The following is a 21643-nucleotide window of genomic DNA, read 5'->3' as shown; positions in this document are numbered from 1 at the left end:
AGCATGGGAGATCTTTCCATTTTCTGGTGTCTTCTGCAATTTCTTTCTTCAAAGTCTTGTCAAATAGGTCTTTCAATTCCTTGGTTAGTGTTACCCCAAGATATTTATGTTATTTGTGGCTATTGTGAATGGTGATTTTTCTCTGATTTTCCTCTCAGCTTCTTTATCTTTTGTGTATATGAGAAGTACTGATTTTTTTATTTGATCTTGTATCCTGCCACATCACTGAAGGTATTTATCAGCTGTAGGAGTTCTCTGGTAGAATTTTTGGGGTCAATTATGTACACTATCATATCATCTACAAAGAACGAAAGATTGACTTCTTCCTTTCCTATTTGAATCCCCTTCATCTCTTTATGTTGTCTTATTGCTATTGCTTAAACTTAAGAACTATGTTGAAGAGATATGGTGAGAGTGGCCAGCCTTGTCTTGTTCCTGATTTTAGTAGAATGGCTTTAAGTTTCTCTCCATTTAATTTGTTGTTAGCTGTCTGGTTGCTGTATATTGCTTTTATTATATTTAGATATGGTCCTTGTATCCATAATCTTTCCAAGACCTTTATCATGAAGCATTGTTGGATTTTGTCAAATGCTTTTTCAGCATCTAATGAAATGATCATATGGTTTTTTTTTCAGTTTATTTACATGATGGATTACATTAATAGATTTTCATATGATGAACCAGCCCTGCATCTCTGGGATGAAGCCTAGTGGATCATGATGGATGATTTTTTATATTTATTGAGCTCTATGTTTTACTCTGCTCCCCTTCCTGCCTCTCCCCTCCCCACTTCAGCCCTACCGAAAGGTCCCAATACTCCCAATTTACTCAGGAGATCTTGTCTTTGTCTACTTTCTACCTCCCATGAAGATTAGATCTATGTAAGTCTCTCTTATTGTCCTCATTGCTGTCTAAGTTTTCGGGGATTGTGGTTTATAGGCTGGCTTTATGTTTAAAAACCACATGTGAGTGAGTACATGTGATAATTGTCTTTCTGTGTCTAGGTTACCTCACTCAATATAATTTCAAGCTCCATACGTTTTCCTGCAAAATTCAAGATGCTGATATTTTTTTTCTGCTGTGTAGAAGTGTTTATGAGTTGTAAAAGTTTTAGTAGAATTTTTTGGGATGGCTTATGTAAGCTATCATATCATCAGCAAACAGTGAGAGTTTGACTGTAACACCCGATTCTGTGTTACCCCCTCGGTACAGTTCGTGTGCCACTGTACCGTACACAAGTCAGGCAAGGGCCTGGAGATTGAAAGAACACACAAAGAGACCTGGGTCATTCGTAAGGAGATCAGCAGAATGCCATTTATTCAACCTTGGGAAAATCCTTATATACCTAGCTGCTGCACAAGGATTTCCACCCCGATAGGTGGGAAATTATTGTGCCAAAGATGGAGTCAACAATGCCCTACAGCTAATCACCAGGCGGGGCAGGGGGAGCACAGGAACAAACAGAATGCTTTATTTAGCTGACCAGAAACTATCCTTAAGATGAACCCCAGGAACAAGGGTAGACCCGGGCCCTACATTTGACTTCTTCTTTTCCAATTTGTATCCCCTTGATCTTCCTTTGGTATCTTATTGCTCTAGCTAGAACCTCAAGAACTATATTGAATAGCTATGGAAAAAGTGGTCAACCTTGTCTTGTTCCTGATTTCAGTGGAATCTCTGTGAGTTTCTCTCCATTTAGTTTGAATTTGGCTATTGTCTTGCTGTATATTGCCTTAATTATATTTAAGTATGTTCCTTGTATCCCTGCTCTCTCCAAGACCTTTATCATGAAGGGATGTTGTATTTTGTCAAAAGCTTTTTCGGCATCTAATGAGATGATCATGTGGTTTTTATTTTTCAGTTTGTTTATATGGTGGATGACGTTGACAGATTCTCATATATTGAACCATCCCTGCATCTCTGGGATGAAGCCAACATGATCTTGGATTTGATTTGCCAGTATTTTATTTAGTATTTTTGCATCAATGTTCATGAGTAAGATTGGTCTCTTTCTTAGTAATGTCTTTATGTGGTAATTGTAGCCTCATAAAAAGAGTTTGGCAATGTTCCTTCTGTTTCCATTGTGTGGAATAATTTGAGGAGTATTGGTATTAGTTCTTTTTTGAAAGTCTTAGAGAATTCTGAGCTGAAACCATCTTGTCCTGGGCTTTTTTTTTTTTTTTGGTTGGGAGACTTTTTATTACTGTTTCTATTTTTTCAGCAGTTATAGGTCTGTTTAATTTGTTTATCTGGTCTTGATTTAATTTGGTAAGTAATATTTATCCAGAAAGTTATCCATTTTCTTTAAGTTTTCCAATTTTGTGGAGTACAGGTTTTCACAATATGACCTGATGATTCTCTGTATTTCTTCCATGTCTGTAGTTATATCCCCCTTTTCATTTCTGATTTTGTTAATTTGTATATTCTCTCTCTGCCTTTTGATTAGTTTGGATAAAGGTTTGTCTATTTTGTTGATTTTCTCAAAGAACCAACACTTTGTCTCACTGATTCTTTGTATTGTTTTCTTTGTTTCTATTTTGTTGATTTCAGCTCTTAATTTGATTATTTCCTGCCATCTAGTTCTCTTAGGTAAGTTTGATTCTTTTTGTTCTAAAGTTTTCAAATGTTCTGTTAATTCACTAGTGTGGGGTTTTTCCAGCTTCTTTAAGTAGGCATTTAGTGCTATGAACTTGCCTCTTAACACTGCTTTCATTGTGTCCCATAAATTTGGGTATGTTGGGTGGTCACTTTCATTTCATTTTAGGAAGTCTTTAATTTCCCCCTTTATTTATTCCTTGTCCCATTGATGATTCAGGTGAGCATTGTCTAATTTCCATGTGTTTGTGGGTTTTCTGGAATTAGAATTGCTGTTGACTTCTAGTTTTAAACCATGATGATCTGATAAAATACATTGGGTTATTCCAATTTTTTTTTGTATTTGTTGAGGTTTGTTTTGTTACCGAGTATGTGGTCAGTTTTTGAGAAGGTTCCATGAGGTGCTGAGACAAAGGTATATTCTTTTCAATTTGGATGGAATATTCTATAGATGTTTGTTAAGTCCATTTGATTTATAACATCTGTTATTTCTCTGTTCACTTTTTGTCTGACTGACCTGTCCAGTGGTGAGAGTGGAGTGTTGAGGTTCCCCACTATTAGTGTGTGGGGTTTAATGTATGTTTAAGCTTTAGATGTGTTTCTTTGACATATGAGGGTGCTCTTGTGTTTGGGGCATAAATGTTCAGTATTGAAATTTCCTCTTGACGGATTTTTCCTGTGACTAATATGAAATGTCCTTCTTTGTCTCATTTGACTGATTTTAGCTTGAAATTTATTTTGTTAGATATTAGAATAGCTATACCAGCTTGTTTCTTAGGTCCATTTGATTGGTATATTTTTCCCAACCCTTTACTCTGAGACAATGTCTGTCTTTGAGGTTGAGATGCGTTTCTTGTATGCAGAAGGATGGATTCTGTTTTTGTAACCAACCTGTTGGCCTGTGCCTTTTTATAGGTGAGTTGAGCCCATTTACATTAAGGGATATTAATGACCAGTGATTGCTCTCTCCTGTTAACTTAGTTTTCATTGTTGGTAATGTTAATTTGTACATTTTTTTCTTCTTTGGTATTTGCTGTTATGAGATTATCAATTGTCTGTGTTTTTGTTGGTGTAGCCATCTTCTTTGGGTTGGAGTTTTCCTTGTAGTATTTTGTGTAGGGCTGGGTTTGTGGCTTGGTATCAGTGAAATCTAGATTTGTCATGGAATATCTTGTTTTGTCCTTCTATGGTGATTGTCAGTTTTGCTGGGTATACTAGTCTGGGCTGGCATCCATGGTTTCTTCATGTCTGCATAATGCTTGACCATGACCTTCTGGCTTTCATTGTCTCCCATGAGAAGTCAGGTGTAATTTTGATAGGTCTACCTTTATATATTACTTGGCCTTTTTCCTTTGAAGCTCTTATTATTCTTTCTTTATTCTGTATGTTTAGTGTTTTGATTATTATGTGGGGAGAGGACTTTTTTTTTGATCCAGTCTATTTGGTGTTCTGTAAGCTTCTTGTATCTTCATAGGCATATCTTTCTTTAGGTAGGGAAAGTTTTCTTCTATGATTTTGTTAAATTAGATTTTCTGTGCCTTTGAGTCAAACTTCTCCTTCTTCTATACCTATTACTCTAAGATTTGGCTTTGTCATGGTGTCCCATATTTCATGGATATTTTGTTAAATTTAATGTTTTCTTTGACTGATGAGTCTGTTTCCTCTATTGTATCTTCAGTGCTTGAGATTCTCTTTTCCATTTCTTATATTCTGCTGTTCATGCTTGCATTTGTGGTTCCTGATCTTTTTCTCATGATTTCTTTTTCTATGATTCCTTCAGCTTGTGTTTTCTTTATTGTTTCTATTTCAGTTTTCAAGTCCTGGATAGTTTCTTTTATATGTTTGATTTCTTTTTCTTGGTTTTATTTTTTTTTAATTTATTTATTTATTAAGGATTTCTGCCTTCTCTCCGCCACCGCCTCCCATTTCCCTCCCCCTCCCCCCGATCAAGTCCCCCTCCCTCATCTGCTCGAAGAGCAATCAGGGTTCCCTGACCTGTGGTAAACCCAAGGACTTCCCACCTCTATCCAGGTCTAGTAAGGTGAGCATCCAAACTGCCTAGGCTCCCCCAAAGCCAGTAGGTGCAGTAGGATCAAAAACCCACTGTGATTGTTCTTGAGTTCTCAGTATTCCTCATTGTCCGCTATGTTCAGCTAGTCCAGATTTATCCCATGCTTTTTCAGACCCAGGCCAGCTGGCCTTGGTGAGTTCCCGAAAGAACATCCCCATTGTCTCAGTGTGTGGGTGCACCCCTTGCGGTCCTGAGTTCCTTGCTCGTGCTCCCTCTCCTTCTGCTCCTGATTTGGACCTTGAGATTTCTGTCCGGTGCTCCAATGTGGGTCTCTGTCTTTGTCTCCTTTCATCGCCTGATGAGGGTTAATATTCAGGAGGATGCCTATGTGTTTGTCTTTAGATCACCTTCCTATTTAGCTTCTCTAGGAACATGAATTATAAGCTCAATATCCTTTATTTATGGCTAGAAACAAAAAGTGAATTGCTTATAGCTTCCAATTTTTTGTGTGACTTTTCCTGAATTTCTTTAAGGGAATTTCTCACTTCATAAAAAAAAAAAGAATTTCAAACATTATCTTGAAGTTATTTTTAGGTCATTTTCTTCTGGTTCATCCATATTTAGTTGTTCAGGTCTTGCTGTTGTAGGGTCTTTAGATTTTACTGGTGTTGTGTTGCTCTTTGTGGTGTTGCATGTGTTCTTACATTTTCTACTCATCTTTTCCTTTAATAGGTGTGGTTGGGTCTGTCTGAGATTCTGTTGAATAATCTTCTAGGTGACAGTGAATCCAAAGTTCAGATGGTTGTTCCTTGTGGTACAGTCAGTGTCACAGTTCTAGTTATCCTGTTGGTTACCCCTGATCTGGGAGTTAGCTCAGCACTCCTGTGCTTTGCTCTGCTCCCTTGGAGTTTGCTGTCTCAGGCCTACTTTGGCATAAGTTGCTGGCTTTGATCTATTTCTGTAAATCCTCCTGCAGAAGTCCCTGGCTTGTAGGTGGACCTGTTCTGGAGGAGATTGCTGACTCTGGATCTGGTTGCTGGCTCAATCATGATCCACCAGTGTTCTAGGACTGGGTTGTCTCCTGGGACTGGATTTGCTCCTGGTTTCTGCACCCAGTGGAGTTTGTTTTCTGATGGATGATCTTTTTTTGATGTGTTCTTGGATTCGGTTTACCAATTTTTGCATCTATGTTTATAAGTGAGATTGGTCTATAATTCTCTTTCTTGGTTGAGTCTTTGTGCAGTTTTGGTATCAGAGTAACTGTAGCCTCATAAAAAGAGTTTGGCAATGACCCTTCTGTTTCTATTATGTGGAGCACTTTGAACACTCTGGTAGAATTTTGCACTAAAACCATCCGGCCCTGGGCTTTTTTTTTTTTTTTGAGAGGTTTTTGATGGCAGCTTCTATTTCCTTGCAGCTTATAGGTCTATTTAATTGTTAACCTGGTCTTGATTTAATTTTAGTATATGGTATCTATCTTAAAAAATTGTCCATTTCTTTTACATTTTCCAATTTTGTGGAGTACAGGTTTTTGTAGTAAGACCTAATGATTCTCTGAATTTCTGAATGTCCCCCTTTCCATTTCTGATTTTGTTAATTTGGATGTTCTCTCTCCACCTTTTGATTAGTTTGGGTAAGGGTTTGTCTATCTTGTTGATTTTCTCAAAGAACCAGGTCTTTGTTTCATTGATTCTTTGTATTGTTTTCTGTGTTTCTATTTTGTTGTGTTTAGCTGTCAATTTGGTCTTTTACTGCTCCTGGGTGAGTCTTTTTTTCTAGAGCTTTCAGGTATGCTGTTAAGTCACTAACATGAGCTTTCTCCATTTTCTTTATGTGGGCACTTAGTGCTATGAACTTTCCTTTTAGCACTGCTTTCATAGTGTCCCCTAGGTTTGGATATGTTGTGCCTTCATTTCCGTTGAATTGAAGGAAGACTTTAATTTCTTTATTTCTTCCTTGATCCAAGGGTGGTTCAGTAGTTGACTGTTCAGTTTCAATGAGTTTTTAGGCTTTCTAGGAGTAGTATTGTTGTTAAATTCTAACTTCACTCCATGGTGATTCGATAAGACACAGGGGGTTAGTCCAATTTTTTTGTATCTGTGGATGTTTGCTTTGTTACTGAGTATGTGATCAATTTTAGAGGTTTCATGAGGTTCTGAGAAGGTATAATCTTTTTTGAGTGGAATGTTCTATAGATGTCTGTTAAGTCCATTTGAATAATTACATCTGTTAGTTCTCTTATTTCTCTGTTAAGTTTCTGTCTGGTCGACCTGTCCATTGATGAGAGAAGAGTGTTGAAGTATACTATTAATGTGTGGGGTTTGATGTGCGATTTAAGTTTTAGTAATGTTTCTTTTACATATGTGGGTGCTTTTGTATTAGGGGCATAGATATTCAGGATTGAGACTTCATCCTGATGAATTGTTCCTGTCATGAGTATAAAGCATCCTTTTCCATCTCTTCTGACTGATTGAGTTTGAAATCAATTTTGTTAGATATTAGGATAGCCACACCCCCTTGTTTCTTAGGTCCATTTGATTGGAAAACCTTTTCCCAACTCTGAGGAGTGTCTGTCTTTGAAGTTGAGGTGTGTTTCTGGTAAACAGCAGAATGTTGGATTCTATTTTCGTCTCCATTCTCTTAACTGGGCCTTTTCATAGGTGAATTGAGCCCATTGATATTAAGTGATATTAATGATCAGTGGTAAACTCCGGTTATTTTTCAGTAGTGTTTGTGTGTTTTCTTTGAGTTATGCTGGTGGAGAGTTATCAGATGTCTCTGTTATTGTGGGTGTAGTTAGCTTCCTTGGGTTGAGATTTTCCTTCTAGTACTTTCTGTAAGGCTGGGTTTGTGGATACGTATCGTTTAAATCTGTTTTTGTCATGGAATATCTTGTTTTCTTGATTGATGGTGAAAGCAAGCTTTGCTGGGTATAGTAGTCTGGGCTTGCATCCATGATCTCTTAGTGTCTGCAGCACATCTATCCAGGACCTTCTGACTTTCATGGTTTCTATAGAGAAATCAGGTGTAATTCTGATAGGTTTACCTTTATATGTTACTTGACCTTTTTCCTTTGCAGCTCTTAGTATCCTTTCTTTATTCTGTATGTTTTTTCAACATTGTTAGATTTTATTCATTGAACCTTGTCTTAACTAATGATTGCTGTTTGCTTTTCTGTTTATAAAGAATGTCATTTGGAGGCCTATACAGTCAGATTTAGTACAGAAAACATTACAAAAGTCCAATCCTTCAGTCTCATGCTGTATTCTCGATTGTTCATTGTAGCTGGATAAGAATTCTTGAATTCTTTTTTTTTTACTTAAAAATTTCCACCTCCTTCCCCCTCCCCCATTTCCCTCCCCCATCCCCCTCCCTCTCCAGTCCAAAGAGCAGTCAGGGTTCACACCAAATCAAGTTGGACTGGGACTGATGGAGCATATGATCAAACCGGACTCTCTGAATGTGTCAGACAAGGAGGGCTGACTGAGAAGCCAAGGACAATGGCACTGGGTTTTGATCCTACTCCATGTATTGGCTTTGTGGGAGCCTAGTCTGTTTGGATGGTCACCTTCCTAGACCTGAATGGAGGAGAGGAGGACCTTGGACTTCCCACAGGTCAGGGAACCCTGACTGCTCTTATTCTGTATGTTTTATGTTTTGATTATTATAAGATGAGGGGATTTTTTTTTATCCTATTTGGTGTTATGTAACCTGTAAAACTCCCTGTACTTCTTGTACCTTCATAGGGATATCCTTCTTTAGGTTGAGAAAGTTTTCTTTTATGTTGAATATATTTTCTGGGCCTTTGAGCTGGAGTTCTCCTTCTACCCCTATTATTCTTAGGTTTGGTCTTTTCATGGTGTCCCAGATTTCCTGAGTGTTTTAATTTATTGTATTTAATGTTTTCTTTGACCAATGTGTTTATTTCCTCTATATATCTTCAGCACCTGAGATTCTTTCTTCCATGTCTTGTATTCTTTTGGTTATACTTGTCTCTGTAGTTCCTGTTCATTTACCCAGATTCTCCATATCCAGAATTCCCTCGGTTTATGTTTTATTACCTATATTTCAGTCTTCAAGTCTTGAACTGTTTCCTTCACCTGTTTGTTTTTTCTTGGTTTTCTTGGTTTTCTTTGAGGGATTAATTTCTTCTAACTTTTTGTCTTCTCTTTCATTTCTTTTTTTTTAATTTTTTAAATTTTTTTTTTTATTGAGAAAAGGAAAAAAAAAAGTTTCCGCCTCCCCCTAGCCTCCCATTTCCCTCCCCCTCCTCCCACCCTTCTCCTCCTCCCCTCACTCCTCTCCCCCTCCCTCTCCAGTCCAAAGAGCAGTCAGGGTTCCCTGCCCTGTGGAAAGTCCAAGGTCCTCCCCCCTCCGTCCATGTCTAGGAAGGTGAACATCCAAACTGGCTTTCATTTCTTTAAGGGAGTTTTTCACTTCCTCTTTAAAGGTCTCCATTATTTTCATAAAGTTACGTTTAAAGTCATTTTCTTCTACTTCTGGGTTAAGATGATCAAGTCTTCCTTTTGTGTGTCTGCTGGGTTCTGGTGTTACCATGTTGCTTTTTAGGATATTGAAGGAATTCTTGCTTCGGCACCTACCCATCTCTTCGTTCAAATGAGGCCAGAGTGTCTTGGTGTCTTGGTTCAATCCTTGTTGTTGCTGTCTCTTAGATCCCCTCAGTATTAGAGGAAGCTGTGTTTCAGGGTTCCATGAAGCTCACAGGCAAATAGGTGGGTTTGGGGGCAGGCTGAGTGGGGGAATAGACTAGACACAGGAAAACTCCCCGTTGGCTGGCTAGAAAAGCTGAGGGAGCTGGAGAGAGGCCCCTGGGTTTTGTCCCATGGGGAGATCTTAGAGAGTGGGGCGTCCGGCTGCCTGGCCCTGTGGCTGTTAACATATCTTCCAAGACCCCTCAGTACTGGAGCAATCTGTGTTACAGTGTTCCACTGAGCTCACAGGCGAGCAGGCGGGTGTGGGGGCAGAGTGGGTTGGGGGATAGTTCAGCTGCAGGAATATTCCCTGCTGGCTGGCTCTTAGATGCCCTCAGTATTGGAGCAAGCTGTGTTCCAGGGTTCCACTGAGTTAGCGGGCAAACAGGCAGGTCGGCTTTTAAATATCTTTTAAGCGTAATTTTTATTATATGTTCTACAATTGAACATGTTGCTTTCATAATAATAAAAAAGTTTGCCATCTTTCTAAAAAATAACCACCAAGCAGATTACAGTATATCTACCAATTAATCTACTATTAAAAGAGTATTTACTAATATGAAAAAAATTCTGATGTTAGTGGCTGACCATATGATCAGACAGTATGCTCAGAATGATCCCAATTTCATTTAAAAACAAAAGCCTCTGAATACATTAAAAAAACCTACATATGAAATATACCAAAGCATAGCGTTTATGTGGTAGAAATATATATATGTATATTAAACCATTTTTGCATCTGTATTTAGCCAATTTTCCTCTACTAAATATGAATTTTTTTCTAACTAGCAAAAAAAGGTTGTTTTTTTTTTAAAAAATCTAGGTTAAATAAGAAGTTATCTTGTTAAATAAAATGAATAAAGTTGATGAGCAAACAGAAAGGTCCTCCTACTGAGGCTTCAAGCTCTACCCATATAAGTGTCAGTCTTGAAGCCCTATATATGCTCCAAGTAAGTGTTCACCACTGAGCTACATCACTAACCTTGTATGAAGCCTCTAAGTCAGACCCTGGTGAAGGGTCTAGAGAAAAAGAAAGTAGAGTTATGAGTCTGATTACAAGGAAACATGATTTTCAATCAAGTGATTATGGAAATGCACTATTTATATTACACATAACACACTCACTAGGGAATTATACTCTCGGATCTGGTGGAACTCTGAGGTTATTAAAAGACAATTTTCAAGACATTGCCTTCAAGGGTGTCACGTCAATATTGACTAGAAACAATATCAGAGAAAACACACTAGATAAGTAAAAAGCTCAAAGCTTAGCTTCCTGTTTATATACTCTGAAGTCACTTTACTGCTAGCCACAACATGAGCTGACATTCTGATTTAATCTAATTTCTTGACTTTCATATATACTAAATGAGACTATGAAGAACAGCTGTAAAGCCAGAAGATACAGGAGGGACAGAAATACAGACATGTGTCCTCTAGCCCAAACAATGAGATAGCTATGGAACTAAATTATCAGTTCAATCTAATTCCAGATCGCTGTCTTCACTATGACAGGTGGCAGAGTTTCGAACAGATGTCAGCACCAAGACTTCTTTTTCTGGGAGCAATCCAAATTCCTGTAGGAAAGCTTCAAGGTCTACAGCAAAGAAGTCTTCCCCCAGCTGGTCAGTGACACGAACAAAATTGCCAATTAATTCACCCGCCTTGTAGATGAGCAGAGCAGGAAGGGCATTCCGGGTAAAACGACTGCTGGCCCCAATAACTGAGCTCCTCACTCGGCAGAATTTGACAGCCGGGTACTCTGTGGCAAGGCAGAGCATACAGCCATTCATGGCTTCAGTCCCCGGGATGCCATCTTCATAAATATGAACCATGATAAGGGTGTTTTTCTGTTCTTTATCAATCATGTCTAAAAATCCTTCTCCACTGGGAATCTCAAAAACTTGCTTGAACTGGGGCCCTTTATGAAACTGCTGCCTCATCTCTTCCATTCTCTGCTTCCGGTACTGCTGCAGAAACTCTTCGTCATCCAGGGTCTTGTCTACTGTAGCAAACTCCTTCAGAGTCATCTGCAGGAAGACCAGCAGGTGAACAAAAACAGATATTAAACAGTTTAATCAATGTGGATATGGACCCTGTAGTTAGAACACATAAGGAGCCACGTTAATGTCTTATGCACATTATGTCATTCTTCTATGTACAGAGGTGTGTTATATGTGCACCATGTGCATGCTGGTGCTTGTGGAAGACAGAAGAATGCATTGGATCCCCTGGAACTGAAGTTAGAGGTTGCAAGTTATCACATGGGTACTGGGAACCAAGCCTGGGTTGTCTACAAAAACAAGTACTTTTAAAAGCTGAGTCATCCTTCTGGACCATCTTGATTTTAAATTACATTTACACTCAGAGGGCAGAGGGCATGCCCATACCTTTATGCTCCTATGGAAGGTAGAAGACAACTTGTAGGAGTTAGTTCTTTCCTACCATATGGGGCCCAGGAATTTTTTTTTTTCTCTTTAAATTGGGTTCTTATTATGTTGCCTGGACTAGCTCTGCTATGGTCTCACAAGTAATTGGTAGTACATGCCCTGGCCGTCACCCTTGAGTTTACCTATCACTGAATTCTATTAATGTAGGTTTAACTACAAGAGTTTACATTATTTGCACAAATTCACACAAGTATGGAGTACAAGACGAAGATTCAAACTAGACTCTTTTTAAAGGTTTATTTTTATTACTTTTAATTATGTATATCTATGTGTCTGTGTGGGGGTATGTGAGTGCAGAGGCCTGCAGAGTTCAGAAGAGGGTGTCAGATTCCCAGGAGCTAGCATTACACAGTTTTACCCCACCATGTGGATTCTGGAAACAGCACTGGGGTCTCTGTAAGAACAGTGCCCATTCTTATGCACTGAACCATCTCTCTAGACCCTTACGCTGGATTTTAGAGACTTAGGTTTTTAACAATACCATATTGTCTCTCATTCCAAACAGGCAACTTCACAGAATATCAGCTCTCTGATGGACACTCTTTCTGTCATAATGTCTCTCATTCCAAACAGGCAACCTCACAGAACATCAGCTCTCTGATGGACACTTTTTCTGTCAGCCTCGCCAAGCATTACTTTAGTCACTTGATCCTTCTGAAAAGACAACGCGATTAAACTTCCAAAGGAACACACCTCATTGCTGCTTTGCACATGCATTCACATGACACAAACTCTAAACTTCCTTTTTTTTTTAAGATTTATTCATTTTATATGTGAGTGTTTTGCCTGCACGTATCTATGAACACCAAATGAGTGATTGGTACATTCCAAAGTCAGCAGTAGACACTAGATCTCCTGGAACTAGAGTTATGGATGGCTGTGACTTACTATGTAGGTGCTGGAAATCAAACCCAAGTCCCCCACAAAAACATGTGCTCTCAACCACTGAGCCAGCTCTACAGCCTGTTTTTTTTTTCTCTTTTTTGAAACACGGTTTCCCTATGTAGAACAGGCTGGCCTGGTAAGCACTATATAGATCAGGTTGGCTTCAAACTACTAATGCCCCCATCTGAGCCTCCCATGTACTACCAAGCCAGCTTTTCTATCTGCTAGTCAAGTGACTGTAGTTGTCTTGCCTCTGTAGCAGCAACAGCTGTGGGTATCGTAACCTGCTTTTGTCTCTAGTTAATGTTAGCAATACTTTATATTGTTATATTAATATATATATTAAAGGTGGTGATGCACACCTTTAATCCCAGCACTCAGAAGGCAGAGGCAGGTGGATCTCTGCAATCTACGGCCAAGTTTACACAGTGAGTCTCTATCTCAAAAAATTAAAAAATGTCCTCGTGTTTCCAAACACTTTTATAAACTGATACATGTATGTCATACTTAACCTTTCCCCCAGCCTCATTTCTGCCAACTAGGCAGTTTTCAATTCTGGTCTATTATAGGCAACTCAACAAGATGGAGACAGAATCTCTCAAATCTGACCTATGTGGTCATATGACTATTGGTTCATTCTGCTCTTTCTGTTCATTTGCTGTGAGCAGCAGGCACAGTGTGCTACAGCCAGCTTCCCTGACAAATATCTTTCTCCTGGCCTGGTACAACAAGACATCTCTTCCTAATCTTGTATAGACTAGGGGTGGTAACCAGATACCACACTAGAGCAGAACACTGGGTCAGTACTGTGTCATAACAAACCAGTATCCTTCTAGACTCTGTCTTATTACCAATCTTCTCATCACATTAACCTGAGACTGTCTTATTTGGCCAACCTAACTGGGTCTTTTAGCTGATACACTATTTTCCAGGTTTTATGTCCAGAAATCATTCCCCAACTCTCGACTTAATGCTTTATCTGCACCCTTAAGTTGAATGATTTTTTAAATTTTTGTTTTATTGGTTGTTTTGTTGTTTTTTGTTTGGTTGGTTGGTTTTGGTTTTTCCAGACAGGGTTTCTCTATAGTTTTGGAGCCTATCCTGGAACTTACTCTGTAGACCAGGCTGGCTCCAAACTCAGAGATCTCCACCTCTGCCTCCCAAGTGCTGGGATTAAAGGTGTGTACCACCATCGACTGGCTACTGGCTGATATTTTTAAATGTCAACTTACTATCACGGTGTGTGCATATGCATGCACACAGTGAATGTGTGGGTACATGGTTACAGTGTGCAGATGGGGGTCAGAGGACAGCTCTGTGGATCTGGTTCTTTCCTCCCACCTTTATATGGGTTCTGGGAACTGAACTCAGGCCACCAAGCTTGCAAGGCAAGCACCTTTCCTACTGAGTCTTCTCACTGACCCCTTTGCTTGATATTTTTAGCTTTAAGCCACAGTTAATTGATCTTAGGTACTATAGTACATTTCTTCCTTGGTCAGAGAGAACAAGAGAGCCTTTAAATATTGATAAGGTAAGGAGTTGTCAGGAACCTGGACTCAAATATCTCCTAGTTCTACTATACTGCCTCAACAAAATAAATGTCCGTGAATATGATTAAGAAACTAATAGATACTCCACTTTCAACAGGCCAGTCCTTAACATGGATATTTGACCTGCAGAACCCTGGGGAGCTCAGCCAGCGCTGAGCTGAGACCAAACCCAGATGCATGCTGAATTATGACAGGGTTCTCCCCTTTGCCCTACACTGCAAAGCTCAGAAGTCAAATTCAACTTCCTCCCCTTCCTGAATCACCAAGCCCACTTTCAGCAGTCAGGAAGTGTCAGAAGATGTCATTACCTTCCCACTGATTTTCTCCTGGAGGTCCTTCTGTTTCTGCTGCTCCTCCTCTTCGTCCAGATGGGACCTGCAGGTCATAGACAGCTTTTTGATCAGCCGCTCCATCTCCCGGCACTGCTCTTCCCTCTGCTCTGTCTCCAACTGCTTGAAGCGGCGCCAGTCATTGATCACACCTTTTGGACCTGAGTAGGGCAAACATGACCAAGAACAGACAAGGGCTTTAGACCAGCTGACATCTATAAACAGGGACTTACATCAGCAGGAAGCTTGCTCAATCTATTACACAGCAGGAGCCTCCATATATCCTTATACAGGGCAGAATGTTCTACATACAATGAGTTCTACTATAATATAATTTGCAGGAATTAAAAGGCCAACCTAATGCCCAACAATGGGCAGATTATTATTCATTTACTAAAAGGTAAATAAAAAACATTTAGGAAGGTCAAGGTAATTCTAGACAGAGCTTGGTGGCTCATGACTGCAATGCAAGCATTCCATACTCAGAAAGATCAAATATTCAGTCAACCTGAGGTATAAGATCCTTCCTCCAGGCAATCTTACCAAAAGCAATCTACAGTTTCAACGCAATGCCCAGCAAAATTCTTCAAAGACCTCAAAAGAATGGTACACGATTTTATATGGAAAAGCAAAAAAACCAGGATAGCCAAAACAATCCTGTACAATAAAAGAACTTCTAGAGGCATCATAATCCCTGACTTTAAACTCTACTACAGAGCTACAGTACTGAAAACAGCCTGGTATTGGCATACAGACAGGAGGACCAATGGAACCAAATAGAAGACCTGGATATCAATCCATACATCTTCGAATACCTGATTTTTGACAAAGAACAAAAAAATATCAAATGGAAAAAAGAAAGCATATTTAACAAGTGGTGCTGTTATGGATATCAACACGTAGAAGAATGAAAATAGACCCACATCTATCACCATGCACAAAACTCAAGTCCAAATGGACCAAAGACCTCAACATGAAGCCAGCTACACTGAACCTTATAGAAGAGAAAGTGGAAAGTACACTTGAACACATTGGCACTGGAGACCACTTCCTAAATAGAACCCCAGCAGCATAAACACTGAGAGAAACAATAAATGGGACCTCCTGAAACTGAAAAGCTTCTGTAAAGCAAAGGACATGATCAACAAGACAAAACGACAGCCTACAGAATGGGAAAAGATCTTCACTAACCCCATATCAGACAGAGGTCTGATATCCAAAATACACAAAGAAGTCAAGAAATTGGTCATCAAAAGAACACATAATCCAATAAAAAAAAATGGATTCATTGTTTGGAGGAGAGTGCTCATCAAGGCTTTTCTGTCCTGCATCAAAAAAAAAAAAAAAAAAAATGGAGCCAGGTGGTGGTGGCGCACGCCTTTAATCCCAGCACTCGGGAGGCAGAGGTAGGCGGATCTCAGTGAGTTCGAGACCAGCCTGGTCTACAGAGCTAGTTCCAGGACAGGCTCCAAAGCCACAGAGAAACCCTGTCTTGAAAAACCAAAAAAATAAATAAATAAAAAATAAAAAAATGGAGTACATACCTAAACAGAGAACTCTCAACAGAGGAATCTAAAATGGGTGAAAGACACTTAAGGAAATGTTCAGCATCCCTAGTCATCAGAGAAATGCAAATCAAAACAACTCTGAGATTCCATCTTACACCTGTAAGAATGGCCAAGATCAAAAACACTGATGACAACTTATGCTGGAGAGATTGTAAGGAAAAGGGAACACTTCTGCATTGCTGGTGGGAGTGCAAGCTGGTACAACCCCTTTGGATGTCAGTGTGGCGATTTCTCAGAAAATTAGGAGACAACCTTCCTCAAGACCCAGTAATACCATTTTTGAAATATATCCAAAAAATGTTCAATTTTGCCACAAGGACATGTGCTCAACTATATTCATACCAGCATTGTTTGTTTAGCCAGAACCTGGAAACAATCTAAATGCTCCTTGACCAAAGAATGAACAAGGAAAATGTGGTACATTTACACAATGGAGTACTACACAGCAGAAAAAAATAATGACATCTTGAATTTTGCAGGAAAATGGATGGAGGTAGAAAACATCATTTTGAGTGAGGTAACCCAGACCCAGAAAGACAGTTATCACATGTACTCACTCATATGTAGTTTTTAAACATAAAGCAAAGAAAGCCAGCCTACAAACCACAATCCCAGAGAACTTAGACAACAATGAGGACACTAAGAGAGACTTACACAGATCTAATCTACATGGGAAGTAGAAAGTAGAGAAAGACAAGATCTCCTGAGGACCTTGGGGGAAGGTTGAAGGGGGGAGAAGAGAGGCAGGGAGGGGAGCTGAGAAAAATGTAGAGCTCAATAAAAATCAATTAAAAAAAAAAAAGAATGTAGAGCTAATGGGCCAAGCAGTGATTAAAAAAAAAATCCTTCCTCCAAAAACCAAAGGCTGGGAATGTAGGTCAGTTTACAGAATACTAACCAAGAACTCACAACACCCACCCTGTATTTGATCCCAGCACCAAAAGGCAAGAGGGGCAGGATGAGAAAATTCTACATTTCTTGACACGAAAGATACTCCATAAATATTGGGGGGGGGGGGTGTTAGGCGTAGTAGTACACATCAGGAATATGCCAGAAATTCCTACTATAGAGAAGCTGAGGATGAAGGATCATTTGAGATCATGAATTCAAGGCCAGCCCAGGAAACACAGTGAGACTCTTATCTATAAAAAAAAAAACAAAAACGACTATTTTCTATCTAATAAGATGGCACCAATTTAGAAAGTTGCTAATACAGTAGAAGAAAAGGTGTAAGGAAAAATACTGTATTGCTGGCTAAACTCTAAGAATCACCTCAACTTATAGCACTGGCATATTGAGACATTAAAGAGGACTGGGGATGTAACTCAGTGATAGAGCACGTGCATAGTATGAACAAAGCCCTTAGTTCAACTCTCAGCAATAAAAAAAAAACTAAAAACAATACACAGTATTATAAGAGCCACTGAGGTAGCTCAGTAGGTAAGAACCTGCAGTCTAAGTCAAGCACAAAGACAACATTGTGTTGTCTCTAGAAGTGTAATTGGAGTTGGATAAAGGAGACTAAGAGTTTCTAGTTGCTGTATACTTTACAGGCCACTTTTTGAGTCAGTTTCCAGAGCTCAGCACTTTCCAGTACCTGTATTGACTGAAATGCCTTCGCCTGCCAACTCTGCCTCTGCAGGTGTGGAGCTGCTGGCTGGAGCTCTGTCTCTGTCTTCATGGTCACTGTCCTCATCCTCGCTGGTGCTGTAATAGTACTGTAGTTTCTCCCCCAGCAGTTTATCATCCAGGGTTGTCATGGTGCCTGGAAAAGGGCAATAACTGTATCAAGGATTTTTGCTGACTTGAGCAAGGACACAAATCTGACCCATACGAGGTGCTCTTGTGCTGACATCAGAATTTTTCAATAAGCAGAATCTCAACAAACCCCAACCCTGGCTCTATGCCATAGTTTACCCGGTCTTCTGTTATAGAAGGCATAAGCGAGGCTTAGATAAGGGGTGTTTCTTTCAGCTGATAACAGATCCACAGATGTGTTCCTGTGTAATCTTGTGCACTGGGTAAGAGCAATCTACTGGCTGGTGACTTTATTCATACACACTTCCAGTTTGAAGACTGCTAGCTAACAAACTGGGGAAAGGTTCTCAGGGAAAACATCAAAAGGGACAACCAAGAGTATAGTTTTGCAACTAAATTGTTCACTCCTCTTCCTCACTAAGGCTGGCCTCAAGCTGTACCAACTGTGATGAGCTAAAGCAAGTTTCTACGACAAGATTTAAAACAATAACCAAATGTTTAAAGAACACGGAAGACCCAGCTATTTTGGGGAAGCGGTATAGTCAGCTCCTTAAAAGTTTGTTTGAGGAACTAGCAGGAATGATTAGAATAAAAGAATAATCTGGATGTGACAGTGCACACCTTTAATCCCAGCACTCAGGGGGCAGGGGCAGGTGGATCTCTAAGCTGGAGGCCAGCCTGGTTTACAGAGTGAGTTCCAGGACGGCCAGGGCTACACAAAGAAAACTAGGTCTAGAAAACCATTCCCCACCCCACCCCCCAAAAAAAGGAAAGAAAGAAAGGAAAAAGAATACAAAACGGCACTTCCTCTAAGCATACAAACACCTTGCTGCCTTCAGGAGAGACGATACACGACTTTTACAGGATTACAATGTGCCTATCTCCCACAGAACAGAAACACAACAGTCAAAACAGAGCACTGTGCAGGTCAAATGGAAGAAAACTTAAAAAAAAAAAAAAGACACCCTTTGTCAGGGGTGCACAACGAAATCCGAGAGACAGGTAAAGATAGGTTATCAGAGATGTGCAGGGGCCAAAAGAGAGAAGAGTGCTGAGGAGGCTGAGCAGCTGAGGTGAGGAAGGCCTGCACTCTCCGTGTCGCGGGTGGGAAGACCATGAAGAAGGCGGTCTAAGGAGAAGGCAGTGAGATGGGCAGGGCCAGAGAAAGGCTTGCAGGAGAAGCAAGGGAGAGGAGGGCAGGGTAGGGAAGAGTTCAAAGAGAGGGCAGGCAGGGCTGAAGAGAGGGCAGCAGAGAAGGGCGGGGCGGAGCTCAGGAGACAAGAGGGTGGGGGGCGAGAGGCTGAGCAAGCGGCCGTGAAGGCGGAGCCACACGGGGCTGATCAGGAAAAGAGCCCTGAGGAAGGCGGGGCCAGGGAAGAAAACCCATGGGAGGGCGGGGCTGAGGAGGCAGAACAATGCGGAAGGTGGGCTGAGGAGGCGGAGCAGCGTGGAGGGCGAGGCTGGAGAGGGTCACAGCGAGGAGGGCGGTCCTGATGAGGGGGGAGAGCGGAAGCCCCTCTCGCCCAGGCGCGCAGCCCCGGCCCCACCCAGGCTAGGCCCGCCGCTCCCTCCCGCTGAGGCCGGTGCGGTTACCTCGCCTCGCTCAGTCCGTCCCTCCAGTCACCAGCACGGAGTGCTCGCTAGGGGAAACCAGGGCCACACCGCCTTGAGCGACGGTGCAAAGCTGCCGAGAGCGGACTGTGCGGACCAATCAGGAGGCCTTCCGGCGTCATGGCGGACGCACGCTGCCCAATCACAAGAAGCTTATCCTGCATGGGGGGGGGGGGGACTACGGGTACTATCTTAGGACAAAACTCTTCAAAATTAAGTTTGAACTATGAATTTCTAGTCTTAAATAATAAGAAAAGTTTATCAACTTCCCTTCCAAGTTTAGAAAGAAGTTCCGAAAGCGTTTTCTTGGTTTTTCCTTTTTATGTCTATTAAAACGAAGAAATGGGGCTGGAGAGATGGCTCAGCGGTTAAGAGCATTGCCTGCTCTTCCAAAGGTCCTGAGTTCAATTCCCAGCAACCACATGGTGGCTCACAACCATCTGTAATGAGGTCTGGTGCCCTCTTCTGGCCTGCAAGCATACACGCAGACAGAATATTGTATGCATAATAAGTAAATGAATAAATTAAATAAATAAAACGAAGAAATGGCCAGGCGGAGGTGCTGCACGCCTTTAATCCTAGCACTTGGAGGCAGAGACAGATGGATATCTGTGAGTTCGAAACCAGTCTACGCTATAGAACTAGTTCCAGGGGGAGAGGAAAGGAGGGGAGGGGAGAGAGGAGAGAAGGGAGGGGGAACAGCTCTCCAGAAACAACAAAACGTTTATTTCTTCAAGGATTAGTAACCCAAAGAACAGAAATTAAAACTTAATAAAATACAAATCCAAGCCCTTAACAACCAAAAGTATGACATCCTGAATTGGATTATTGGACAGGAAAACGGTATGGAGAATTGAAGAATTTGAATGCCTTCTATCAACTAATATTAGTTAAACAGTTGTTGAATCAGTAGTTTGCATAATTCTACGATTATATATGGTGATAACCTTGAAAATTCTAGATAAAGAGATTTAAAAAACTATCCTATTTTTGCAAATTTTGTTAAACCTAACATGATTTCAAACTGTGAGTGTTAGTTGGAGTGTCTATACACAGCTGTGAAATTTCTCATTAAAAACCGTGTGCAAATTAAATCGGGAGGCAGAGGCAGGCGGATCTCTGTGAGTTCGAAGCCAGCCTGGTCTACAAGAGCTAGTTCCAGGACAGGAACCAAAAGCTACAGAGAAACCCTGTCTCGAAAATCAAAAAAAAAAAAAAAAAAACCTAGATTTATATGAAATACATTGTTTAAGATAGGGTTCAATTTGAAGAAAGAGGTTCTCTTTTATGGTTCCAGGATCACCTAAACATTACTGCAAATTTGTCTATATGCACATTTTCTTCAGAAGTTATTTGTTCAGGCTAACAGAAACAGCATCCTCCAGCGCGCGCGCACACACACACACACACACACACACACACCAATTTAAAGCAATTCCCTTTAAAAGCTCCGTTGTGCAATAAATACCTTATTTATTTATACCTTTTCAGTTGTATATGCATAGTAGACTTTAAGTTTGTGATCTGCTTTTCTGCTTTAAGTGGCACAACCAGCACTCAGAAAGAGTGACTCTGCAAACAAAAAAAAAGTCCCTATAAATATTTTTAATGAATACTTGAGGGCCAGTGAGATGGCTCGTCCAGCTAGGTGTCTGGGCACCTGAGTTCAGTCCCTGGGATATGCATGGTGGAAGGCAAGAACTGACTCTGAAAGATATCCTCAGACTGCTACAGAGAGTCATCTTCCCCCAATCATGTAAATAAATAAATCAATGTTAAAACATTTTTCATATATACTTAGTAAACACTTTCTCTTTAATTTTACTTTTATTGAGCTCTCCCTAATGAGGCTGTCTTCTTCATCTTTTAAAGTTTTTAAAGTCCGGCTGGGCGGTGGTGGCGCACGCCTTTAAGCCCAGCACTTGGGAGGCAGAGACAGGTGGATCTCTGTGAGTTCGAGGCCAACCTGGTCTACAAGAGCTAGTTCCAGGATAGGATCCAAAGCTACAGAAAAACCCTGTCTTGAAAAAAAAACATCACTTCAGTACTGCCCAACAATCCTCCACTTCCTTGGGCAATTGCTACTCTCATTATAAGAAAAGTAATTCATATCTATTCTTTCAAATTTCAATACCTCTTCCCCTTCCCTCAATCAGATAAACTTGACTTTTGTT

At 40.5% G+C, this 21643-nt stretch overlaps 1 protein-coding gene across 2 annotated transcripts; it reads right to left on the bottom strand.

Annotated features, from left to right (window-relative positions):
* Nucleotides 1-9449: 9449 nt before the first annotated feature.
* Nucleotides 9450-19576, bottom strand: Pdcl (phosducin like). 2 transcript variants are annotated; one of them, XM_041674052.1, is made up of 4 exons: nucleotides 18684-19154; nucleotides 17698-17865; nucleotides 14512-14693; nucleotides 9450-11348 (listed from the first exon to the last, which is right to left on the bottom strand). In XM_041674052.1, exons 2-4 carry the CDS (start codon nucleotides 17858-17860, stop codon nucleotides 10797-10799), a joined length of 897 nt encoding a protein of 298 aa, XP_041529986.1. In that variant the 5' UTR covers nucleotides 17861-17865; nucleotides 18684-19154; the 3' UTR covers nucleotides 9450-10796. The 2 variants fall into 2 exon arrangements, with proteins under 2 accessions (XP_041529986.1, XP_041529985.1); XM_041674051.1 differs by lacking the exon at nucleotides 18684-19154 and adding an exon at nucleotides 19452-19576 and having other exon boundaries at nucleotides 9452-11348.
* Between the last annotated feature and the right edge of the window lie 2067 nt (nucleotides 19577-21643).

Source organism: Microtus oregoni, unplaced genomic scaffold (assembly GCF_018167655.1).
Source record: "Microtus oregoni isolate MIOR12 unplaced genomic scaffold, Mior012 000025F_ref0000491, whole genome shotgun sequence".
NCBI lineage: Eukaryota > Metazoa > Chordata > Mammalia > Rodentia > Cricetidae > Microtus > Microtus oregoni.
This window is presented reverse-complemented; position numbering and strand designations above follow the sequence as displayed.

Bases quoted from the DNA above. Each gene is read 5' to 3' on its own strand.
- Pdcl (XM_041674051.1), bottom strand. From the start codon at position 17,860: ATGACAACCCTGGATGATAAACTGCTGGGGGAGAAACTACAGTACTAT. The intron at 14,694-17,697 runs GTACTGGAAAGT...TGCCCTACTCAG, and splicing joins AGGCATTTCAGTCAATACAG to GTCCAAAAGGTGTGATCAAT. The intron at 11,349-14,511 runs GTAATGACATCT...GTCTTCCTGCAG, and splicing joins AGGAGAAAATCAGTGGGAAG to ATGACTCTGAAGGAGTTTGC.